This window comes from Hakea prostrata, chromosome 6 (assembly GCF_041222555.1).
Source record: "Hakea prostrata isolate BN-2017 chromosome 6, UWA_Hpros_2, whole genome shotgun sequence".
Lineage (NCBI taxonomy): Eukaryota > Viridiplantae > Streptophyta > Magnoliopsida > Proteales > Proteaceae > Hakea > Hakea prostrata.
Genome location: NC_142605.1, coordinates 26,055,550 through 26,075,008, shown reverse-complemented (window position 1 = coordinate 26,075,008; position 19,459 = coordinate 26,055,550). Strand labels below are relative to the sequence as shown.

The 19,459-nt window shown below is 37.8% G+C and overlaps 1 protein-coding gene across 1 annotated transcript; it reads left to right on the top strand.

Annotated features, from left to right (window-relative positions):
• The first annotated feature begins 9,399 nt into the window (after positions 1-9,399).
• On the top strand, positions 9,400-18,858 carry LOC149012932 (protein argonaute 1-like). The gene is made up of 22 exons (XM_089159513.1): positions 9,400-9,559; positions 10,904-11,664; positions 11,749-11,957; positions 12,053-12,202; positions 12,316-12,449; positions 12,631-12,740; positions 12,862-12,968; positions 13,090-13,228; positions 13,307-13,423; positions 14,051-14,158; positions 14,267-14,338; positions 16,004-16,126; positions 16,204-16,369; positions 16,461-16,720; positions 16,877-17,019; positions 17,151-17,213; positions 17,282-17,345; positions 17,430-17,565; positions 17,802-17,875; positions 17,979-18,073; positions 18,177-18,208; positions 18,401-18,858. Exons 2-22 carry the CDS (start codon positions 10,912-10,914, stop codon positions 18,616-18,618), a joined length of 3,273 nt encoding a protein of 1,090 aa, XP_089015639.1. The 5' UTR covers positions 9,400-9,559; positions 10,904-10,911; the 3' UTR covers positions 18,619-18,858.
• Positions 18,859-19,459: the final 601 nt, after the last annotated feature.

Sequence of the window (19,459 nt, the reverse complement as noted above, 5' to 3'; positions counted from 1 at the left end):
AGCTCTTATACGCCCTAGGAAAACCATTAACTGTTATGCTAACTAAGCAGCGTATTTGCTTCAAACGGAAAAATCTAGTCTCATATCCGAAATGGATGGAGCATATCCCTACTTACTCGAGATAAAGCTGCATCATAAGATTTGATTGTGGAGACCCAAATGGAAGGCCACAGTTGCCAAAGACCTAACAATAATAATAGGAAGAGATCAATATCGACTAGAGGATCTTACTGCCCAGATGATCAGGTTTTGCTATTTAAACCAATACCCACTTCGCTCAAATGTAATACACACTCTGCTCATTCCCTACTAGCTTTGTGACTACTCGGTTCAAAGCCATTCTCACTCCCAACATCGGGTATTGTTGTATTTTATTACTGACTTGATCGTTAGAGATGGCTTTATGACCACTCAGGTTGGCCTACTCTCACCATTTTCTCTGTGAACAAGTTCCAAGCAAATCTACTTCTCCAACAAGTTGGTTTTGAATGCAACAAACCCCAATAATACCCATTCTTTGTTACATCTATTATTATATAAGATTCTCATTGTGTCACATAGTGTAATTCTTCCCCCTTTTAGCATTCTAGTTGAAGATGAAATAATTTAAATTCCAACAAACTAGTAGATAGCATTTATATATATCTTTACTCTCTCAATAATGGGAATTAAGTCTGACTGATTCAAATAACCCATTGGTCCAAATGGAGCCAATGAGCCATTGAAGCGAAGCACTGGTTCTGACATTCATTAGATGCAACTAATGAAGAAAAAAGTAAATTAATGCCAACAATAGTGAGTGCCCACTCATTTTTTGCATTAATTATATGGTTTTTTAATATTAAAATTCCTTTCCTTCATGATTCATGGGTTGCACAAGAAAACATATCACTTATCTTCACAAACAAAAGAAGAAACATATCATGGGAAAGAGACTACTAAGATTCGTAAAAAATAAGAAAATAATTAGATTGGACAGAAAATGACCATTATAAGATCAAAACTATATGAATAATGAGACAAGAAACTTTTATTCTGAACATGAAATGCGCCCTAATCATGATCCACTTTGCATGAATCTGTTCTAACCTCACAATACCAAATCTTTTCTTGAGATAATAGATAAAATTTTAGGGCTTTTAGTGAAAGGATATGGAGACACCTTTATTTAGAGGGGAAAAGCCCCCTAAGTTTTAGGTATTTGTGGAGCAAAAGAGCTAGCAAGATTGGTGGAATTCTAGGGTAGAGATTGGCCTGTATCCTTTGCGTGGTTATTAGAGCTATGCAGGGCCTTGCATTTTTCCTCCGCTGAATAGGTTATTTATCAAAAAAAAATATTTGGTGGAATTCTATTACAAAATTAAGACGGTGAAATGGCCAGAGATTTAAGCTTACTTTCAAAGTGAATGCAATTTTTATTTCAAGTCAAGAGAAGTAATCCAAAGATTGGCTTAGTTAATAAAAACTAACACCTTTAAATAGAAAGATAGAATTCAAATTCTCTCGAGGTTAGGAGTGAAGTGTTCGATAATGTTTGTTTTTTTTGTGTTGTGTCTGAGGTTCATCCAGGTTAGATTGCACGTACCTCGATTACATTCTCAGAGGGAGCTTTATTGTCCGCAATAGTCAAACTCATGACCTCTCCACTGAGAAATATAGATTTTACCACGAACCTTGCATTGACTGGGAAGAAACATTTTGATTAACCAGAAAGAGATAAAACAACAGACTAAGGAACAGGCTCCTTCAGCCACTGAGTGGAAATAGGCCAATCCAACGCTGTCTTACGCATCAGGATTTCCTGGGCCAAGGAATGAGCTACAGTGTTAGTCTCTCTTGGAACAAAATAAAATTCGTATGAAATTGAAGCACATGCTAATCGACGAATATCGGCAACTACATTCTTCATCAACTAATTCGCATAAATTTTAAGGTGTCGTTATCGAGTATTGTATCGATAAAGCGATTTTACTTTTATAAGGAACTTATCATATCAAATCATCGGTCAGTAATAGGATAATGTATTTTCTTTTTCTGGTAATTCCTTCTGAATAATACAAATTTGTCACGTGGCACGACAGTGACAGGTCAGATTGGTCATTAGCAGAGAGCCCTTGGTTGTGCGGGTCCTACTTTCCAGTCTCATGTTGGTCTCGGGAAACTTTCAGAGACAACGAAAGGGAAGACGTTGAGACGTTGAGACGTTGAGAGAGTGGGAATGTGATCTTCCCGAAATGGGTAAAATCACTAGAGTGGAAGGAAGGCACTTGTGATTGATACCATTCATCAATCAGATCAGACGGCTCAAACTTCAAGAAATTTGTTTTAGTTTATTTTTAATAAAAGAAATTTTGAAAATTGGTAAAAATATATAGTATAACGGTTAGTGGATCTGAAACTATGACTTCTGATTTGATGCTCGTTGATGGAAATAGAGGGTCCCACCATTGCTTAGACTTTGACCATTCCACAACCGTTGGATAGATACATCAGAAAACGTCTTGGGAATTGATAAAGCTATCGTTCTTTGGTAGAGCGGAAATCACGTTTAAAAATTCTTTGGTCAGCAAACCAGACTGGATGAAAGTGCTCCGCCGTAGGATTGCCTAATTCCGACGGGCCCCACTACTGGTTTTATAGTTCTGATCTTAATTGTACTAGCCAATGAGATTGACACACGTTTCTGATCCACTTGACGATAAAGATGTGGATGTGATGCATCATGCAACCACAGCATTTTTTTTTCTGAATTGTCTTTCGGGTAAAACTCTGTGCTCAATAAAAATGAATAAATTGATTCTAGATTTTTTTTTCCCTTCTTTTCCGGCTAGTGATTCTCTGGATTAAATATGTTACCTCTTTCTGCAGATTCTGGTCGTGGTCCGAACTGGTCATCTGGGTCGGAACGGCACAAGTTAAACAAGTGCCACTTTTGAATACATGATTTTTTATGTATTGAGAATGAATATATTACATAATGATACGGAAAGATTCTACCCGACTGGGTTTAGACCCGACTTGGGCTAAACTAGTCGTTCAGTTGGGATCTTAGCCGATCGCACTAATGGATGGCTCTATTTACGCTGGACCTGTATTGCAACATCGCCATAAACGAAAGGTTAACTTCGAAGATGATTAAGTAGGACAATTGACTGGGGAGCCTGTCCAGGGCCTATTGGGCGGCCACCGTCAGGGGAGCCTACCTGCAATTGAAAAGGTAATCCGCATGTTATTTAAACAAAAACTCACCCCTCCGGTATGTAATGAACACTTTCTTAGCAAACTTTTGTGTAGCTCTTGCACTAGATTTTAATTTGATCACTGTCTGACTTAGTCATTGGAGGCGGTTGTCCGGCATCCTAGCTGGTCTGCGTTTGACTTTTCTTGTAGGGCTCATCGTCTCTACACGAGAAAGCACACGAATATTAATGCGGCTTAGTTGTTGTTGATGATTGAGGGATCTCCACCGCACACCAGAACTATTGCTGTAACCACAATACTCCTTTAGAGCTGAAACGTACATGAAGTACTTTCTTTAAGGTATTTAGACACCCCGAATTGTGCAATACGGGTTCTAAGGTGTCTTCACCCCAAGATCAGGCAGCTCAAACCTTTAAGGTTGCACCCCAGAAAGGTTTACTCAAGGTATAATCAGGTTATGTTCACTGGCAAACAGAATAACAGGGAGAGAGAGAGAGAGAGAGAGAGAGGAGGAGTAATTATGTGTGTCAAGAATGAGCACGAAATGGAGTTTATATAGAGCCCCAAAGGCTGTGGGTGAAAGGGTAAGGCTGTGAGGGTACCTTTCAGCTCAACTCTCTTCAGCAAGGTACCTCCAAGAGAGTGCCACTCAAATGGCATCTCCACGTATTCACCAAGTAGTGGGCTTTCCAGAATAGGTCCCATGACAAACTGGGCCTTCGGATCAAGTCCCAAGTCCCAAGTCCCAAGTCATATAGATATATATAATCATAGCAAGGTCACTATAGGGTATCAAGTAAATTAATAATACCTGAGCTCTTACTATATAAAAACCATATAATCAGATCCTCTCCACCCGATGTGGGACTAAATAAAACCATGGATAAAAGACACAATTAAAATAAATAAAATATTTATATAACGTTTTAAACATATTTACAACATTAGTCGGAACCAAGATCAAAACTGAGACACATCACATAATATTATAAGACATAATCAAATCAACCACTTAACCACAAAGGCGTGGGCTTCGCCAACTGAACAACCTTGCGATGGCCGATGGTAGTACCTAAACTTTTTCACCATATATATTATGCGAGATCAATTCTATATATTCATAAAATAATTTAGAAGTGGTATTCAAGTGAATCCCACGTGAACCCCACACAATGGATGGTGAGAAAGAAAAGCATATTGTGATCCTCCAATGGAGCTAGCTGATATATAGATTGATGGAAAGATGAAGTGGAGAACAAGACAGAGTGACTAGAATAGTGAATATTGGAATGCCTTTACTTAGGTATGTATTTAAAAGTTGGCCTAAGCATCGATAAAGCCACAAGAGTCACCCAAGGGAATTACTAAAAAAAAGAAAGTCACCCAAGGGTCTTCATCCAAGCACGTGGTCCTATGGCCAAACACCACCTAGTCTCTGGATCGTACTGACATATGATCAAGGGAGTTCACGACTAACACTTGATCATCTATGAGGAATTGGTATCACCTCCCCCATCGTTTGTGCTCTCCGACTGCTTCCCAACCACAAAAACACAGTTGGGCCCATAGGTAAAATTTTAAGGTTTTTTTTTTTTTTTTTTTTTTTTCAATAAGTGTTTTTCACTGTGGGCCCCATTGTATTTGTGGTTATGAAGCCGTTGGGGAGCTAATCCCAACTCATCTATGAGGGCTTATGAAAATTATGAAATATCACCACCTGTCGCCATTCGGGGAGCAAACCTTCATGCACTGATGTCGCTTCTCGTCTCTTGGATGCAAATCTTCAAGTACAAGTGTTGAAACCCTTTACTTGTAGGAAGCATATCTTTAAGTATGGATGTCAACACTTGTCGAGTCCGGATTATCTCCCCATTTGTGCTTTTTTCACGGTTTTACAACAATAAATTATGTAGGGTCCACGAGTAAAAAATAATAATTTTTTTTTTTTTAAATCTCATTACCTAATCCTGTGGGCCTCCCTGTAGTTTGTGGTTGTAGCCGTCAGGGAGATGATCCGAACTCCCACTTGTCGCTCTCGGGGAAAAATCTTCAGGTACGAATGAACATCCCTTGTCACACTTGAGGTATAAATCTTCATGTACTCTTTTTTTTTTTTTTTTTTTTTTTTTGGCATGCTTGATGCTAGTCATAGTGACTAGGGGCCTACAAGAGGATGGTGTAAGAGAAGGGAAAGGTGTGTAAGGAACAGATGATTTTATTTTTTTGTAAACAACAATCTTATCAAGGCGGGCGGGTGGGGGGGGGTGGGAGTGAACATAATGCCACCAACCACTCAGTGGAAATCTGCCATTCTTTTGAGCCTGAAACCGAAAGGGCCTTCTTGGCTAAGAGATCTACTATTACATTAGAACTCCTAGAAATAAAGGCAAGAATACAATGTAGAAAGTTATCCATTAAATAATGGATATTTTGGATCAAAGGTTCCATTGTCATCTGGGCATGATCTCACCTTCCAGTTATCGGATTATTTGCTTACAGTCAAATTCAATTAGAATTGACTCATATACACAAGCAAGCGCCTCCAATAATCCTGTTCTAAAAGCAATAATCATCTTCCAGAGGATTGAACCACTGATTTTCTTGAACTTTATGCCTCTAAATAGAGACTGCCACACAATCTTTATGTACGAGTCATCATGTATGGAAGAGCACCTATACATATAAGAGTGTCAATAAAAAAAACAATTTTTAAAATCTTTACCAAAAAATTAAAAATAACCATACATAGGGAGAAAACAAAAATGTAAACACCCAGTCCTTCCAGATCTATTAATTTGAACTAGTCTCTTGAGAGAAAGAAAATCTATCTTTTTTATGGATTCTCCATTCAAAAAAGTAAGAAGAACCTTACACGTTTTAGTGGATACCATTATTTCAAAATGCCAATTTGAGCCTAACAACAGTGAAAGGATAAAAAACAATGAAGAAAAAAAAAATCTAGGTTTTAAAACCATTTTCAGCCAATCAAGCATATTGGATTGAGAAATAGAAAATGAATTATATGATCCACAGAATGAATCCCAGTTGAGTAGATTGATCATGATCGATATTTGTCTAAACTATTGATATTATTCGATTCAACTTCGAGACTGTGAACCATTACTAGACTATTAAGATATAATTTTGTCCTTATTTTGATTAAAAAAACAGAAAATCCCCATTGATTATTTGTATTCAATCTCTTCCCATGAACAAAGTGCAAGAGGATAATAGTTTTTTCTTTGGATGAAAGGAAAGAAATTTATCAACACAGAGTTGTTCTAATGGTTGAAACCAACACCTCTTAGTGAAGAGATTGTGGGTTCGACTCTTACTGAAGCATATTAATATTCTTATCTCCGGCTTAAAAAAGCAAAAGAAATTCAGAAGACCATAGACATTTCAAAAAGCACACTAGCTTTGTTTGCAAAGGTGGAGTGAGAAAAAAAAAACATGTGGGTCCCATGTGTATTGGGGTGAAAGAGAAGAAAATGAAAAAAAAAAATTTTGTGAAAAAATGATAGTGGTGGGTCCTATTTTTTACTTTTTCTAACTTTCCCACAAAGTCCAAACAAATATGTGGGGTTTTAAAATAACTTGGGAAAATTAGGTTGCCACATCAGCAACCAAATAATCTTCCATTTTGAGATTTAAGGAAAACTGGAAAAGTAAGAAATATGCACTCTTTTCAAGAATTTTCCTACCTTTTTTTCCCACCCTACCTTTATTCTAGTAAACAAACGCAACCTTAATGAATAGGTTTGAGTCCAACGGGACGGCAAGGCATAGCTAAAAGGTTTGTTATAAAGAAGGTTAACGATTTTTTTCAAATATTAAAAATTCAAATTTGAAAATCCTAATCCCTTAGCTACTTGTGATAATTGTAAAGGTTCCTCTCTTTCTAAAATACTTGAGTTACTTCTATAAATTAAATACTTATTTATTTGGAAGTAACATAGTTTACACCTAAATACAAATTCTTTCAGCCTAACTGTGTGATTGCAAAGTTAGAGTGTGCCTCTTATAAGGCTATCACTACACAATCTGGCATCACCATTTATATTAAACATCTTGTTTAATGTATGAGTTTAATGATACACCAGTGCATAGCTAGAACGTGTGTGATAAACAGAGTTCAACGAAAATTCATTAAGGTAAGATCAATGCTTCTCAGTAGAGAGATCATGGGTTTGATCTTTGCGGACGACAAAGCTCCCTCTAAGGATATAATCGAAGTGGGTGCAAGTTGGTTTGGATGAACCTCAGATAAAAAATAAAAAAAATTCCATTAAAGTTTTTTCAAATATTTAAAATTTCAATTTTAAAATTCAAATTCACATTTTGAAACCTTATATTTTCTCTACTACTTGTAATCGTTATGAGGAGTCCTATCGTGTAAAATACATGAGTTGCTTTAATAAATAAAAACACTTACTTCATTGGTAAGTAAGTGTCTTTAAACCCAAATATGAACTCTTTCAGTGACTAAAGCAAGATTCTCCACTCTGGAAAAGATGGTAAGTTCTATGTGAAACCACCACGGATATCATCAGGTCCGCTACTCAATAGGTTTTTTTTTTGGATATGAGGTTCATCCGGCCCAATTTACACGCACCACAATTACATATTCAAGGAAGTTTTTGTATAATTAATGTGAACCCAAGACCTCCCTTAAGGAGGTTGGGCCTTTAACCGCTTTACTAACCCATCATTGACATAAGAAAATTTTAGTCTTTCTACTGTAATTTATTGAATTTGGAATGAAAGATGCAAACGTCATTTAGGTGATTGTTTTTGTTCGGCGGAACCATGGAAGCTGTGACTATGCATAGTGCAGGTTTTCCAATTTAGAAAAGTCAGTTTGTGACAATGAAAACAACCTGTTTCTTTTAGGCTACCTTTGTTTGCACCAGGGGTGAAAAAAAAAAAAAAACATGTAAGCTCCATGTGTAATAATGGGGTGAAGGAGAGAGAAAGAAAGAAAATGAAGGAATTTTGTGGAAAAGTGTTAATTGTAGGTCATATTTTTTCTTTTTTCACTAAGTTCCACATATTTTATGAGGTTTTGAAAAAACTTAGAGTGAGAAAATTGACTTACCACCTCACTAGACAAGTTTTTTTAAATTAAGAAAATTTGATTTTACCTCTCATGTCCAAATAAACAATATTTTTAAATTTAAAAGAAAATTTTGTTTTTTCAAGAATTTTCACACACCACTTTTATTCTAGCAAACAAACGCAGCCTTAGCATTGAAGAATCAAGTCCCCTTCTAAGTTCATTAGAACAACTTTGACTGCTGTGACTGATTTAATAATGACAAAAAAATGGAGAAATAAAGTCTTTGTAGTTTGCCTATTAATACTATTTTCCTATTTTAAAACCTACCAAACTCATGTCGGTGCAATTCAATGTAATTTCACTATTTGTTTTTTATTCTAAATTGACACGAAACCTAAAAATCGCTATCGTAAGACAGCAAAGACAAAGTTAATTCCATATAGTTACCCACCAACTGAAGTTCAAATCATTTATTTGTCAACTAGGTTTTTACCCTCACCAAACATGCAAAGGTGAAAAGAAGCAATCAGTTATCAGGTGCTTTGTTCCTAATCATCTCAGAACGGACTTTTAACTCATGGATCCTGATGTGAACCCTTCCACTACCAAACGTTACTTTTTATTATTCCTTCATTCCTAGGGTATTTTGGTAATTCAATACCCTCGGTAAAAAGTAAAAACATTCGATACTGAAATCTCACGGTATAGAAACTTCTAGAAAATTATATATATATATATATATATATCTTTAACATTTTCGTAACTTCCCTCTGAAAAAGAATCTACTTGAATCGATAAACGGCTTTGTTTTAATTGTTTAGCCTTCAGCAGCCTTATCTTCCTCTTGTCGAGACGAATCGTGGGCCTGGGTCGTCACCAATCACGTACCTCGTTCCAACTTCTAAAAAATTTAAAAATAGTTCATACGAAAAAAAATAAATAGAGGGAATCCATCGTGGCATGTCCCACGTCATTCATAATAAACTATTAATTTCCACGTCAACGATGTAACGAGATGAGGATTTTAGCCATGTCATCATCCACGTCTGAGTAGAGAGAGAAAGCTCAGCGAGCGTGCGTCGTTTTCGTAAAGTTAGTCCTTTATATAGTGTGAGGCGTCACAGTTGGTTAATTTTCACTCGGAAGAGAGAGAGGGGGTTCGCACTGTTGTCTTACTGTCCAGTTTTTGGTTCTTCTCTCCGAGTTTCATTTCATCTTCGAGAGTGGAGACCAGTCCCAGCGAAGGAAAGTGCAAAACCATCTGTGAAGTGAAAGTTGTATCTCTAGAGTGGTTTTGAGGTAAATATGGTGGATTATTGCTCTTCATGGCAGTTTTCTGGTTTCATGCTTTCAGAAATGTGTTTTGCTTTAGTTCATTGTCGGTGTTTACTTCGTTTTAACTTATTTTGTTCTTGATCTGCTATTGCTAGCTTGTAGATAATTGTTTTTTTTAGTTTCCCGAGTCATTTTAGTTTTAATATCTGCTATCGTAATCTCGTCACCCCGTTTTGTTTTATTTTTCTAGTTCAGGGGTATATTTTTGGTTCTGTTTTCAGTATTGTTGAGTTTTGTTCTTTTGGTATTGTTTGTTAGGGTTTCTGATTCATCTTGATATTTTTTGTGGATCATCAGTTTTGATTTAGACTGGGCGATTCGTGGTCTTTTATTTCTTTTTGTGAGTTCCTCTTCTCTCTTCTGAATTTAGGATTTCGGATTTGATTTTGTGTGGCTTTCGGAACTCGCATATTTCTTTTTATTTGGTGAATTGATATGAGATTGAGTTCAGGCTTAGAGTTCTGAGAGTTGAAGTTATTTGCATTTTGGTCCTGGTAATGGTATATTTAGATTGCAGTATTATTGTGAGAATTTTTGTACATTTTGAGTTTTTGTGGTTGTTCTTTGACCTTGAGAACTTGAGACGATCTCTGTTTTCCTTTCTCTGAGGTTGGTATATCTAACTTCTAATGTTATAGGGTCTCTCTTCTATTAATCCTGCTGTAGGTAGCCGCCATTTATTGCTTGAATATGGCGCTGAAATGTTCTAGCCTCTTATATCCAAATCGTCTGTAATCTTGGTGGATCTGCCTGTAGCTGTAACCGCTTGCAATTTTTGATTTGTCTAACTGTCAGTCAGCTGACACATATGTTCTGCCTTGTTTTATATTTTGGTTTTTGGATATCTGCTTCAAGTAGACGCTGCTGATGCGTCTGTCTGTCAGTGGATGCTCATATTTTATATTCTACTTGGTTTCATATATATCTAACGCTGGTTTGTTTCTCGTCCTTATCTGGGTTTCTCCCCCTCCCCCATTTGCACTATTTTCACGTTATGGTGTACACAATCCTGGTTATATGATTGCTTTGATCAGCTTAAGTTGAAATAAGGGTTTGTTATCTGAATTAACTGCTCTGCTGAGTTTTGATTGGGGTTGTAACTGGGTAGATCTTGTAGAGGTGTTAGGTGGTTTTGTCATGAGCTAATTGATGGAAGAATTGAAATTATATTTTTGTTCACTTTTGAAGTTTCCTTTTTTGTTTTATTGATTTACCTAGAGTACATTTGTGTATTTTTCCATTAACTTAGAAAATTATGTATTCATTTTTTAAATTATTTTTAATGATGTTTGTGTGGCTGTTGGGCAGTTAGCATCATGGTGAGAAAGAGGAGAACTGAACTTCCTAGCAGCAGTGGAGAGGGTTCAGAATTCCAAGATCCTGCTTCTGGCCGTGGCCCCCAGCCTCCTTCAGAAAGAGCTCCTCCCACTCAACAGGGAGGTGGAGGAAGTGTTTGGGCTTCCCAGTCTCAGCAACAGCCTCAGCTAGGAGGTCGAGGGTATGGAACTGGATATTCTCCTCAGGGACGTGGTGGATCCCAGCCAAGGGGTGGACTTGCACATCAGCAGTATGGTGGACTCCCTGAATATCAGGGTCGAGGAGGCCAGCCACGTGGAATGCCACCTCAACTGCCTATGGGTGCTGCGCCTGAATCCATGGGAAGGCGCAGGGGTGGAGGCAGTATGGCTGGTGGCCGTGGGGCAGGACCTACTTCTGGTGGCCATTCTAGGGCCCCAATTCCCGAGCTGCACCAAGCAACCCAGGCTCAGCAACAAGCCATGGTGAACCCTCAAACTGCACTTTCTGGCAAACAACCAGAATCATATTTTCAAGCTGGTTCTTCGTCGCAGCCACCTGAGCCAAGCACTGAACAAGTGGCACAGCAATTTCAGCAGCTTTCAGTACAGACTGAAGCGGCACAAATGCAAGCGATTCAGCCTGTTGCCGCATCCAGCAAAGCTATGAGGTTTCCTCCCCGACCTGGCAAGGGCAGCACAGGGGCAAAGTGTGTGGTGAAGGCAAACCATTTCTTTGCTGAGCTTCCGGATAAGGATTTGCACCAATATGATGTAAATTTGATATCTTAACCTTCATTTTCTTTTGGGTGCTTAATTCTATCTTGGTTATGTTGAATTTACTTCTATTTTGGCTAGGTTTCAATCACGCCGGAAGTTACTTCACGAGGAGTGAACCGGGCTGTGATGGGTCAACTGGTGAAATTGTATAGGGAGTCGCACTTGGGAAGGAGACTTCCTGCCTATGATGGGCGAAAGAGCCTTTATACTGCTGGGCCACTACCTTTTACCTCAAAAGAGTTCTCAATAACTTTAATTGATGAGGATGATGGCACTGGTGCTCCCAGGTCTTGCCATGATGCATCAGGACTCTTAAATAGTTTTGAAGGCTGTCATCTACACCTGTTTGGCTAATTTTGTGGTATGTTCTGTTTTTATATAGGAGGGAGCGGCAATTCAGGGTTGTCATCAAGTTGGCTGCTCGTGCTGACCTTCATCATTTAGGATTATTTCTGCAAGGGAGGCAGGCAGATGCACCACAGGAAGCTCTTCAGGTCCTTGACATTGTTCTGCGTGAGCTACCCACTTCAAGGTACTTTTGATGATGTTTCAACAGTTTTTGCCATTGTATTTTGAGTTGTTTTGTCCTTCTAATGCAGCCAAGTAAATTTCATCCATATTGATTTCTTTTTTTCCCGATTGTAGGTTCAACCCTGTGGGACGATCATTTTATTCTCCAGATTTAGGAAGAAGGCAACCACTTGGTGATGGATTGGAAAGCTGGCGTGGTTTCTACCAGAGTATCCGCCCTACTCAGATGGGTCTCTCACTGAATATTGGTAAGATCTATATTTAGTAAGAACCAATTTATGAGTGTTTTGTTGACACATTAAAGTGTAGACCCCTCTAAACTTTTTCCCTTCTTGTTTCATAAGTTATGCTATTCCATGCTTAGTAAATTCAATCTCTGCCCTGTATATTATTTTTCTGGCCAGAGTCTCATTCTTTGTGATGTTGCAGATATGTCTTCCACTGCTTTCATTGAGCCGCTGCCTGTGATTGATTTTGTTACCCAGTTGTTGAACCGAGATGTTCTTTCTAGACCGTTATCTGATGCTGATCGTGTTAAGGTCAGTTTCTGTTTTGTTAAACCTTCCTTGCAGTGAAAGTGTTGGATGGGAATTGTGGGTGTCTGTGTGTTTTAAGTGCTTTTTTCTATATTTGAGATAAATTTACTGTAATTGTCAACAGATCAAGAAAGCTCTCAGAGGTGTGAAAGTTGAAGTTACTCATAGGGGACATATGCGCAGGAAATACCGTATATCTGGTTTAACTTCACAGGCCACAAGAGAACTAACGTAAGGGTTAATGGTTTGGTAGAAATTATGTGTGCTGCCTTGTTATGTTCTCCCTTTAAGTTCTTATTTTTTGATGGCTTTAATTTCTCGTAATTGGTGATTTGCATTCTGTCTTTGGCAGCTTCCCAGTTGATGATAGAGGAACTATGAAATTTGTAGTTCAATATTTTCAAGAGACATATGGGTTTGTCATTCAGCATACACACTGGCCTTGTCTACAAGTTGGGAACCAACAGAGGCCAAATTATCTGCCAATGGAGGTCCAATCATTTCCCGTGCATAATGATTGTACAATTGTTGTCTGAATTTGCATAGTTACCAATCCTAGCTGATTGCAGGTCTGTAAGATTGTTGAAGGCCAACGATATTCTAAGAGATTAAATGAGAGACAGATAACGGCTTTGCTGAAAGTGACTTGTCAGCGTCCTCGTGATCGAGAACATGATATTAAGGAGGTGCATCACTGCTGCTAGCCTCTATTATCTACCATTTGCACCCCCACCATTCAAAAAAAAAAAAAAAATGTTTACGCTTGCTCAATTTTGCCTTTAATAAGAGGAGACTTTCTTTTGATTGTAATCTTTTTTCTTCTTACCACTGCTGGGATGAATGAAAATATCTTTGACAAAGCATGGTTTCCACCAGAACTTGTAGTATTAGTATTGACGATTCCATAGAACTTACACAAACCACTCAGTCTGTCTTACATCAGCAGGATGGACGATGGTTGTTAAAGAAAGAAACATCCATTTTTGTGTAGTTGGTTTGATGGAAAATTTTGTAGAAGTTAAAGAATCTCTTCAAAACAGAAAGTAGCCTTGAGGAAGACAAATAGAAGTCACATTTACTTTTCTTGAACATTGAACATAGTTGACATTTTTATCTTGCTTCCTGAATTATGATTCTCGGTGGCTTATAGGAACCGTTGCGGTTTTAATTCTGTGAGTGATATGTATACTGTCTGTTTGTTAGCGTGAGTCAATTTGTTATTGGTAGAGCAAATGGTTACTGTGGTACCTTTCTTCGTTCTTCTTCCTTCTTTTTTTGGCTTTAACAAGTGATCAAAATCTAATTCTCTTCAGACGGTGCACCACAATGCTTACCGTAATGATCCATATGCTAAAGAATTCGGGATCAAGATCAGTGAGGAACTTGCTCAAGTTGAAGCACGCATCCTCCCACCACCATGGGTGAGTTAACTTCTAACCATGTAAAATAACTTTAAATTCTATTCCTATGCAAATTTCTCTATGCAATTCATCTTATGAGCTTACAGTTGCTGTCTAATGCGTCTACAGCTTAAATATCATGACACAGGAAGGGAAAAAGACTGCCTGCCAGAAGTTGGCCAATGGAATATGATGAATAAGGTATTGTCTAGTTTTGATTGTAAAGTTTCAAATTCTTTTGTGTGTGTTGAACTGGTTTTTTATCCTGCTTATTTCCGCAGTTAGTAGATGTGGCCCTTGAATTGTGCAAATTGGTTAGAACTTGTTCCGTTGTTTGTTGGCAAGTATCAATATGGTATTTCCTCAAAAGTTTCTGTGTCAAAAACTCAGTCTAGATTGAAATGTGGAAGTATTTTTTTGAAGTATGCCAATTATTAGTACACATTTATAAGGTGTGTGCAATGTTGAAATGATGGTTTTTGGTTGTTTAGGTTTTTGAGAGATTTATTTTTCATTAGTGATCGAAACAGTTATCTGGACAATTGTAGTATTTGAAGCTTTGGTAGTTGTCAGTACAGTTATTCTGTGTGTGGTTTGTGGAAAACCAAGGGTTAGTCAGTAATATTCTTCTGAAGAAAATTAAATTTGTTTTGTTCTACCAAAACAAATTTAGTACGTAATTTTCATGATATATGGTACATGCAATTATGGATAATGCTTCTGGATATCACAGAAGGTTCAAACAAAATTCTGTTTTATACTCATCTCTTGGTCCTCTCTCTTATTTATTATTATTTTTTTGTGGGGCTTGGGGTGGGAGGAGTTTAGTGGAGAAGAGAACAGAAGAGTTTCTTTGCTTTATGTTTTTTGGATGACACTTCCCAGTTTCCCTCTTTTCTTTTAGTTCTTAGTCTGGAACCTCCACCCTCCCTTTAACCGGGAGAATTATAACCCTTGCACTAATCTTTAAACAACTATGGCTTTTCTGGTGGTATTGGAAGCTCGGTTTCTTGAGATGTTTGTTCGTCATCTTCTGATTCTGTCAAGTTTCATGCTTGGAGTTCATCCCATCCATTGCTTTACTACTGTGATTTGATTGGATTTGGTTGCTGATTTTTTGTGTCTATATTATTCTTTTGCCTTGATTATGGCATGTTTGACCTATTTGGTGATCTGCTATGTAGTGAGAAGAGGAGGGACAAAGTGTTTCAATGTAATCATATCTTTAACCTGAAAAAATTCTCCACATGAGGAGAAAAAAAAAAAAAATTATTGTCTTGGAAATGTTCCTTTGGAATGGGAATGTTGTAGAACAGATCCTAACTAAATTGCCCTGCTTTTTCCAGCTTTCGATCAAGCAGGGTTAGAAACTAACTGGCGTAAGGAAAGTTGGTAACTTAATTAGAAATTTGGGGTTGTATGAGTTTTGATTCAGGTAATCATTGATATACATACATTTTTTTCCCTAATAAGAAAATGATGCACTATGTCATAAAATATTGTTAACATAAGAAATCTTCAATATTTTGATGGGTTGAAAATTTTAAATTATGTATTCGAGTTTGTTGCCTCATTAAATATTGTGAATGGAAGGATATGATTCATTTTATTCCACATGTTTTAAAGATGTCTACTACACCTGTTTTTGCATAACTTGGTATATGAGGGACACTTATAATTTGCATAATTGTCAGTCAAAGGCTTTGAGAAGGGTGTAAATTAGGTGTACAAGTCTCATTACCCCTACTTCTCTCACCTTGTTACTTTTTGGTTGAAACTCTTTCACACATTGAAGAATGTCTGTTCTGCAAATGATGCCATATAAACCAATTTGATTATTTCTTATTTCCTGTCTTTCAATTGCAGAAAATGGTTAATGGAGGAACAGTGAACAATTGGTTGTGTATGAACTTCTCGCGCAATGTGCAGGAAAGTGTTGCCCGGGGATTTTGTCAAGAACTTGCACAAATGTGCCACATTTCAGGGATGGTATGATTTGGGAAATGCATACAATCATTTTATTGTTTGGTCCTCTTCCTAAGCAATAGCCTCTGGTTCAATTGCAGGTTTTTAATCCTGAACCAGTTCTTCCACCCTACAATGCTCGACCTGATCAGGTAGAGAAAGCCTTGAGGACCAGGCATCATGATGCCATGACCAAACTCAAACCACAGTGCAAGGAACTTGATTTACTGATTGTTATATTGCCTGATAATAATGGTTCTCTCTACGGTATGGAATTCATACTCTTGACCATGTTTAAATTATCTTTCGCAGTAAGATAATAATGAAAATTTTTGCATCTCTTTGTGTTGTTCCTTAGGTGATTTGAAGCGAATTTGTGAGACCAACCTTGGACTTGTTTCCCAATGTTGCTTAACTAAGCATGTATTTAAAAAGAGCAAGCAATATATGGCAAATGTTGCTTTGAAGATTAATGTGAAGGTTGGTGGAAGAAATACAGTGCTTTGTGATGCATTGTCAAGGCGTATACCTCTGGTCAGTGATCGGCCTACCATTATCTTTGGTGCGGATGTGACACATCCCCATCCTGGCGAGGACTCTAGCCCATCCATTGCAGCTGTAAGAATTCTTTTTCCCTTTCTTGTTTTCTAATTGAAACCATCTCATTACAAGTGTTTAGCTTTGTTCTTTTATTTGATACTGCTTCCCTTTTTTTTTCTTTTTTCCAACATTGTTATTACTATTGGGTAGTAATGTTTACAATTGTTGCGTCAGGTTGTGGCATCTCAAGATTGGCCAGAAGTCACTAAATATGCTGGTCTGGTTAGTGCTCAAGGACATAGGCAGGAATTGATTCAAGACCTTTATAAGGTCTGGCAAGATTCTGCCAAAGGAACAGTATCTGGTGGCATGATAAAGTATGTGACTACTCTCTAGTGATTGTTATTATATAGTGATTACTCTATATTGAATTAGCTGTCCTCAATAATTTTCTGACAATCATTTCTCTGAGTGGACGATCTGAATTAGTTTGGAATTGTGTTTCCAGGGAACTTTTAATATCTTTCCGCCGAGCAACTGGTCAGAAACCAGAGAGGATAATATTCTATAGGTATTCATTGTCCCTGTTTTTGTCATTGTCTCTATTCAACATAGGGCAGACTAATGTTCTATTTGCAGAGACGGGGTGAGTGAAGGCCAATTCTATCAAGTCTTGCTGTATGAATTGGATGCAATCCGGAAGGTAGATTGCTTGTATTTAAGTGGTGACGTTTCAAAATTGGAACCTGAAAGCCAACCTAACTCTTAATTGTGGCTGTTCTGTTAGGCATGTGCATCTTTGGAGCCAAATTATCAGCCTCCTGTTACTTTTGTTGTGGTTCAGAAGCGTCACCATACTAGATTGTTTGCGAGCAACCATAATGACCGTCGTGCTGTTGACAGGAGTGGTAACATTTTACCTGGTAGGTTTAGCAGAACTACTTCAATGTTTACTTCAAAATCTTTTGACTTCTTGTGATATTAGTTTCGTACATAAAAGATCATATTTACCAATACATGATATCATATCAGTAGACAGTAGGTATTATGTCAGTATCTAAAATCTATTTTCACAACAAATATTTACGTGTTGGACATTGATCCTTCAAAAGTGTATATATACAGCCAGCCGGATACTAATCCTTGGACTTCGTCTCAGGTACTGTTGTTGATTCCAAGATCTGCCACCCGACAGAGTTTGACTTCTACTTGTGCAGCCATGCTGGCATACAGGTAAAACCGATTAGTATTTTTTTAGCCTTTCAAGTTTTTTAGATTTCATATGTTTTTCAATTCATAGGAATGATGGTTATGCCGTGATATCTACCTTGCACAGGGTACAAGCCGTCCAGCTCACTATCATGTTCTTTGGGATGAGAACAAGTTCACGGCTGATGGGCTGCAGTCTCTCACAAACGATCTGTGCTACACGTATGAAATTGACCAGAATTTCAGAATCCATGTATTGCATTTGTATAGTGTACACTACCTTGCAATTTTTTGTGTTTCTGACATGATCCCATTATTGCCGCAGATATGCAAGGTGCACCCGTTCGGTGTCCATTGGTTAGTTCCTACTTCCCTTTCTCAAATTTCTTTTGCAGTTACATTTGTTTTATCCCCATCTTTGATTTGATTTCTTTTACATAATACATTAGAGTGACTCAGTATTTTCTGTATGTAGCATTGTTGGAGTTGGATGCTGATTATTGTTGGTTTTCTGATGAATTGGTTTCCATTCTTTTATTGTGATGTCAGTTCCGCCAGCATATTATGCACATCTGGCTGCATTTAGAGCGCGTTTCTACATGGAGCCGGAGACATCTGATAGCGGATCTATGACAAGTGCAGCAACAGGTCGTGCAAGTGCAGCACATGGTGGTGGCCGAAACACACGTGTTTCAGGTCCAACTGCTGCTGTTCGACCATTACCTCCCCTTAGGGAGAATGTGAAGAAGGTTATGTTTTATTGCTAGATATGCATGTTATGTGTTTCTAGAGACTACCCGTTAGTATTTCCTGTTGCTGCATGCTCTGTGTGCGCATGCATGACAGCCTTGATGAGTTCCTAAATACATTTTCTTATTATGGTGTGTTATTATTCGGAGAACGGAAATGAATTGTTAAGCTCCTTGCGATGGTTTCAGCTTCAGTTGCTTAAATTCGTATTTTATTTTTCTTTAATTTTCATGGGAACACTTCATCATTGTTGGATCCATTTTTTTGGCCTCGATACAACGACTCAGACTGTGACAATCAGACTTCACACCAGACATGGGGAATAAATGACCTTGGGTGCTCATCTGAATTTTTACCTACCCAAACTATGGATGGCTCCCTGAAGAGGGTCTCCCATCAAGCTTCTTTGGGTCACCAAAGAAAACATTAATGTTCATCATCCGTTATTATTTAAGTTGCTAGCCTCAGGGACATCTTAGATCTAGAGATCCTGAAAAGCTGCTTCTGAATTCAGTCTCTTCTGTGAGTTCTATCCAAGGAAGGTGTTCTAAATCAGTAAACTCTAGAAATGTAGTGACTTCCTAATGTAAAAATTCAAGAAAGGTTTTGCAAATTGTGTGATGGTGGTGTTGCGTGAAGGAGTGGTGAGTCGTTTTTATTTTATTTTTATTATGAGCCGTTCTATCTTAGCAGTATAATTGCCAATTCAATGCGAAGCACCAACAAAGGATCCATCAGTGAGGTCACTCATTTTTTTTCATATTTTCTAGCTTGAGGGGATTGACTTCTACTCAATCTTGATGTAAAGCCTCTCTTGGTGACACCCTCAAACTTATATCGTTGGATGATATATGCCCA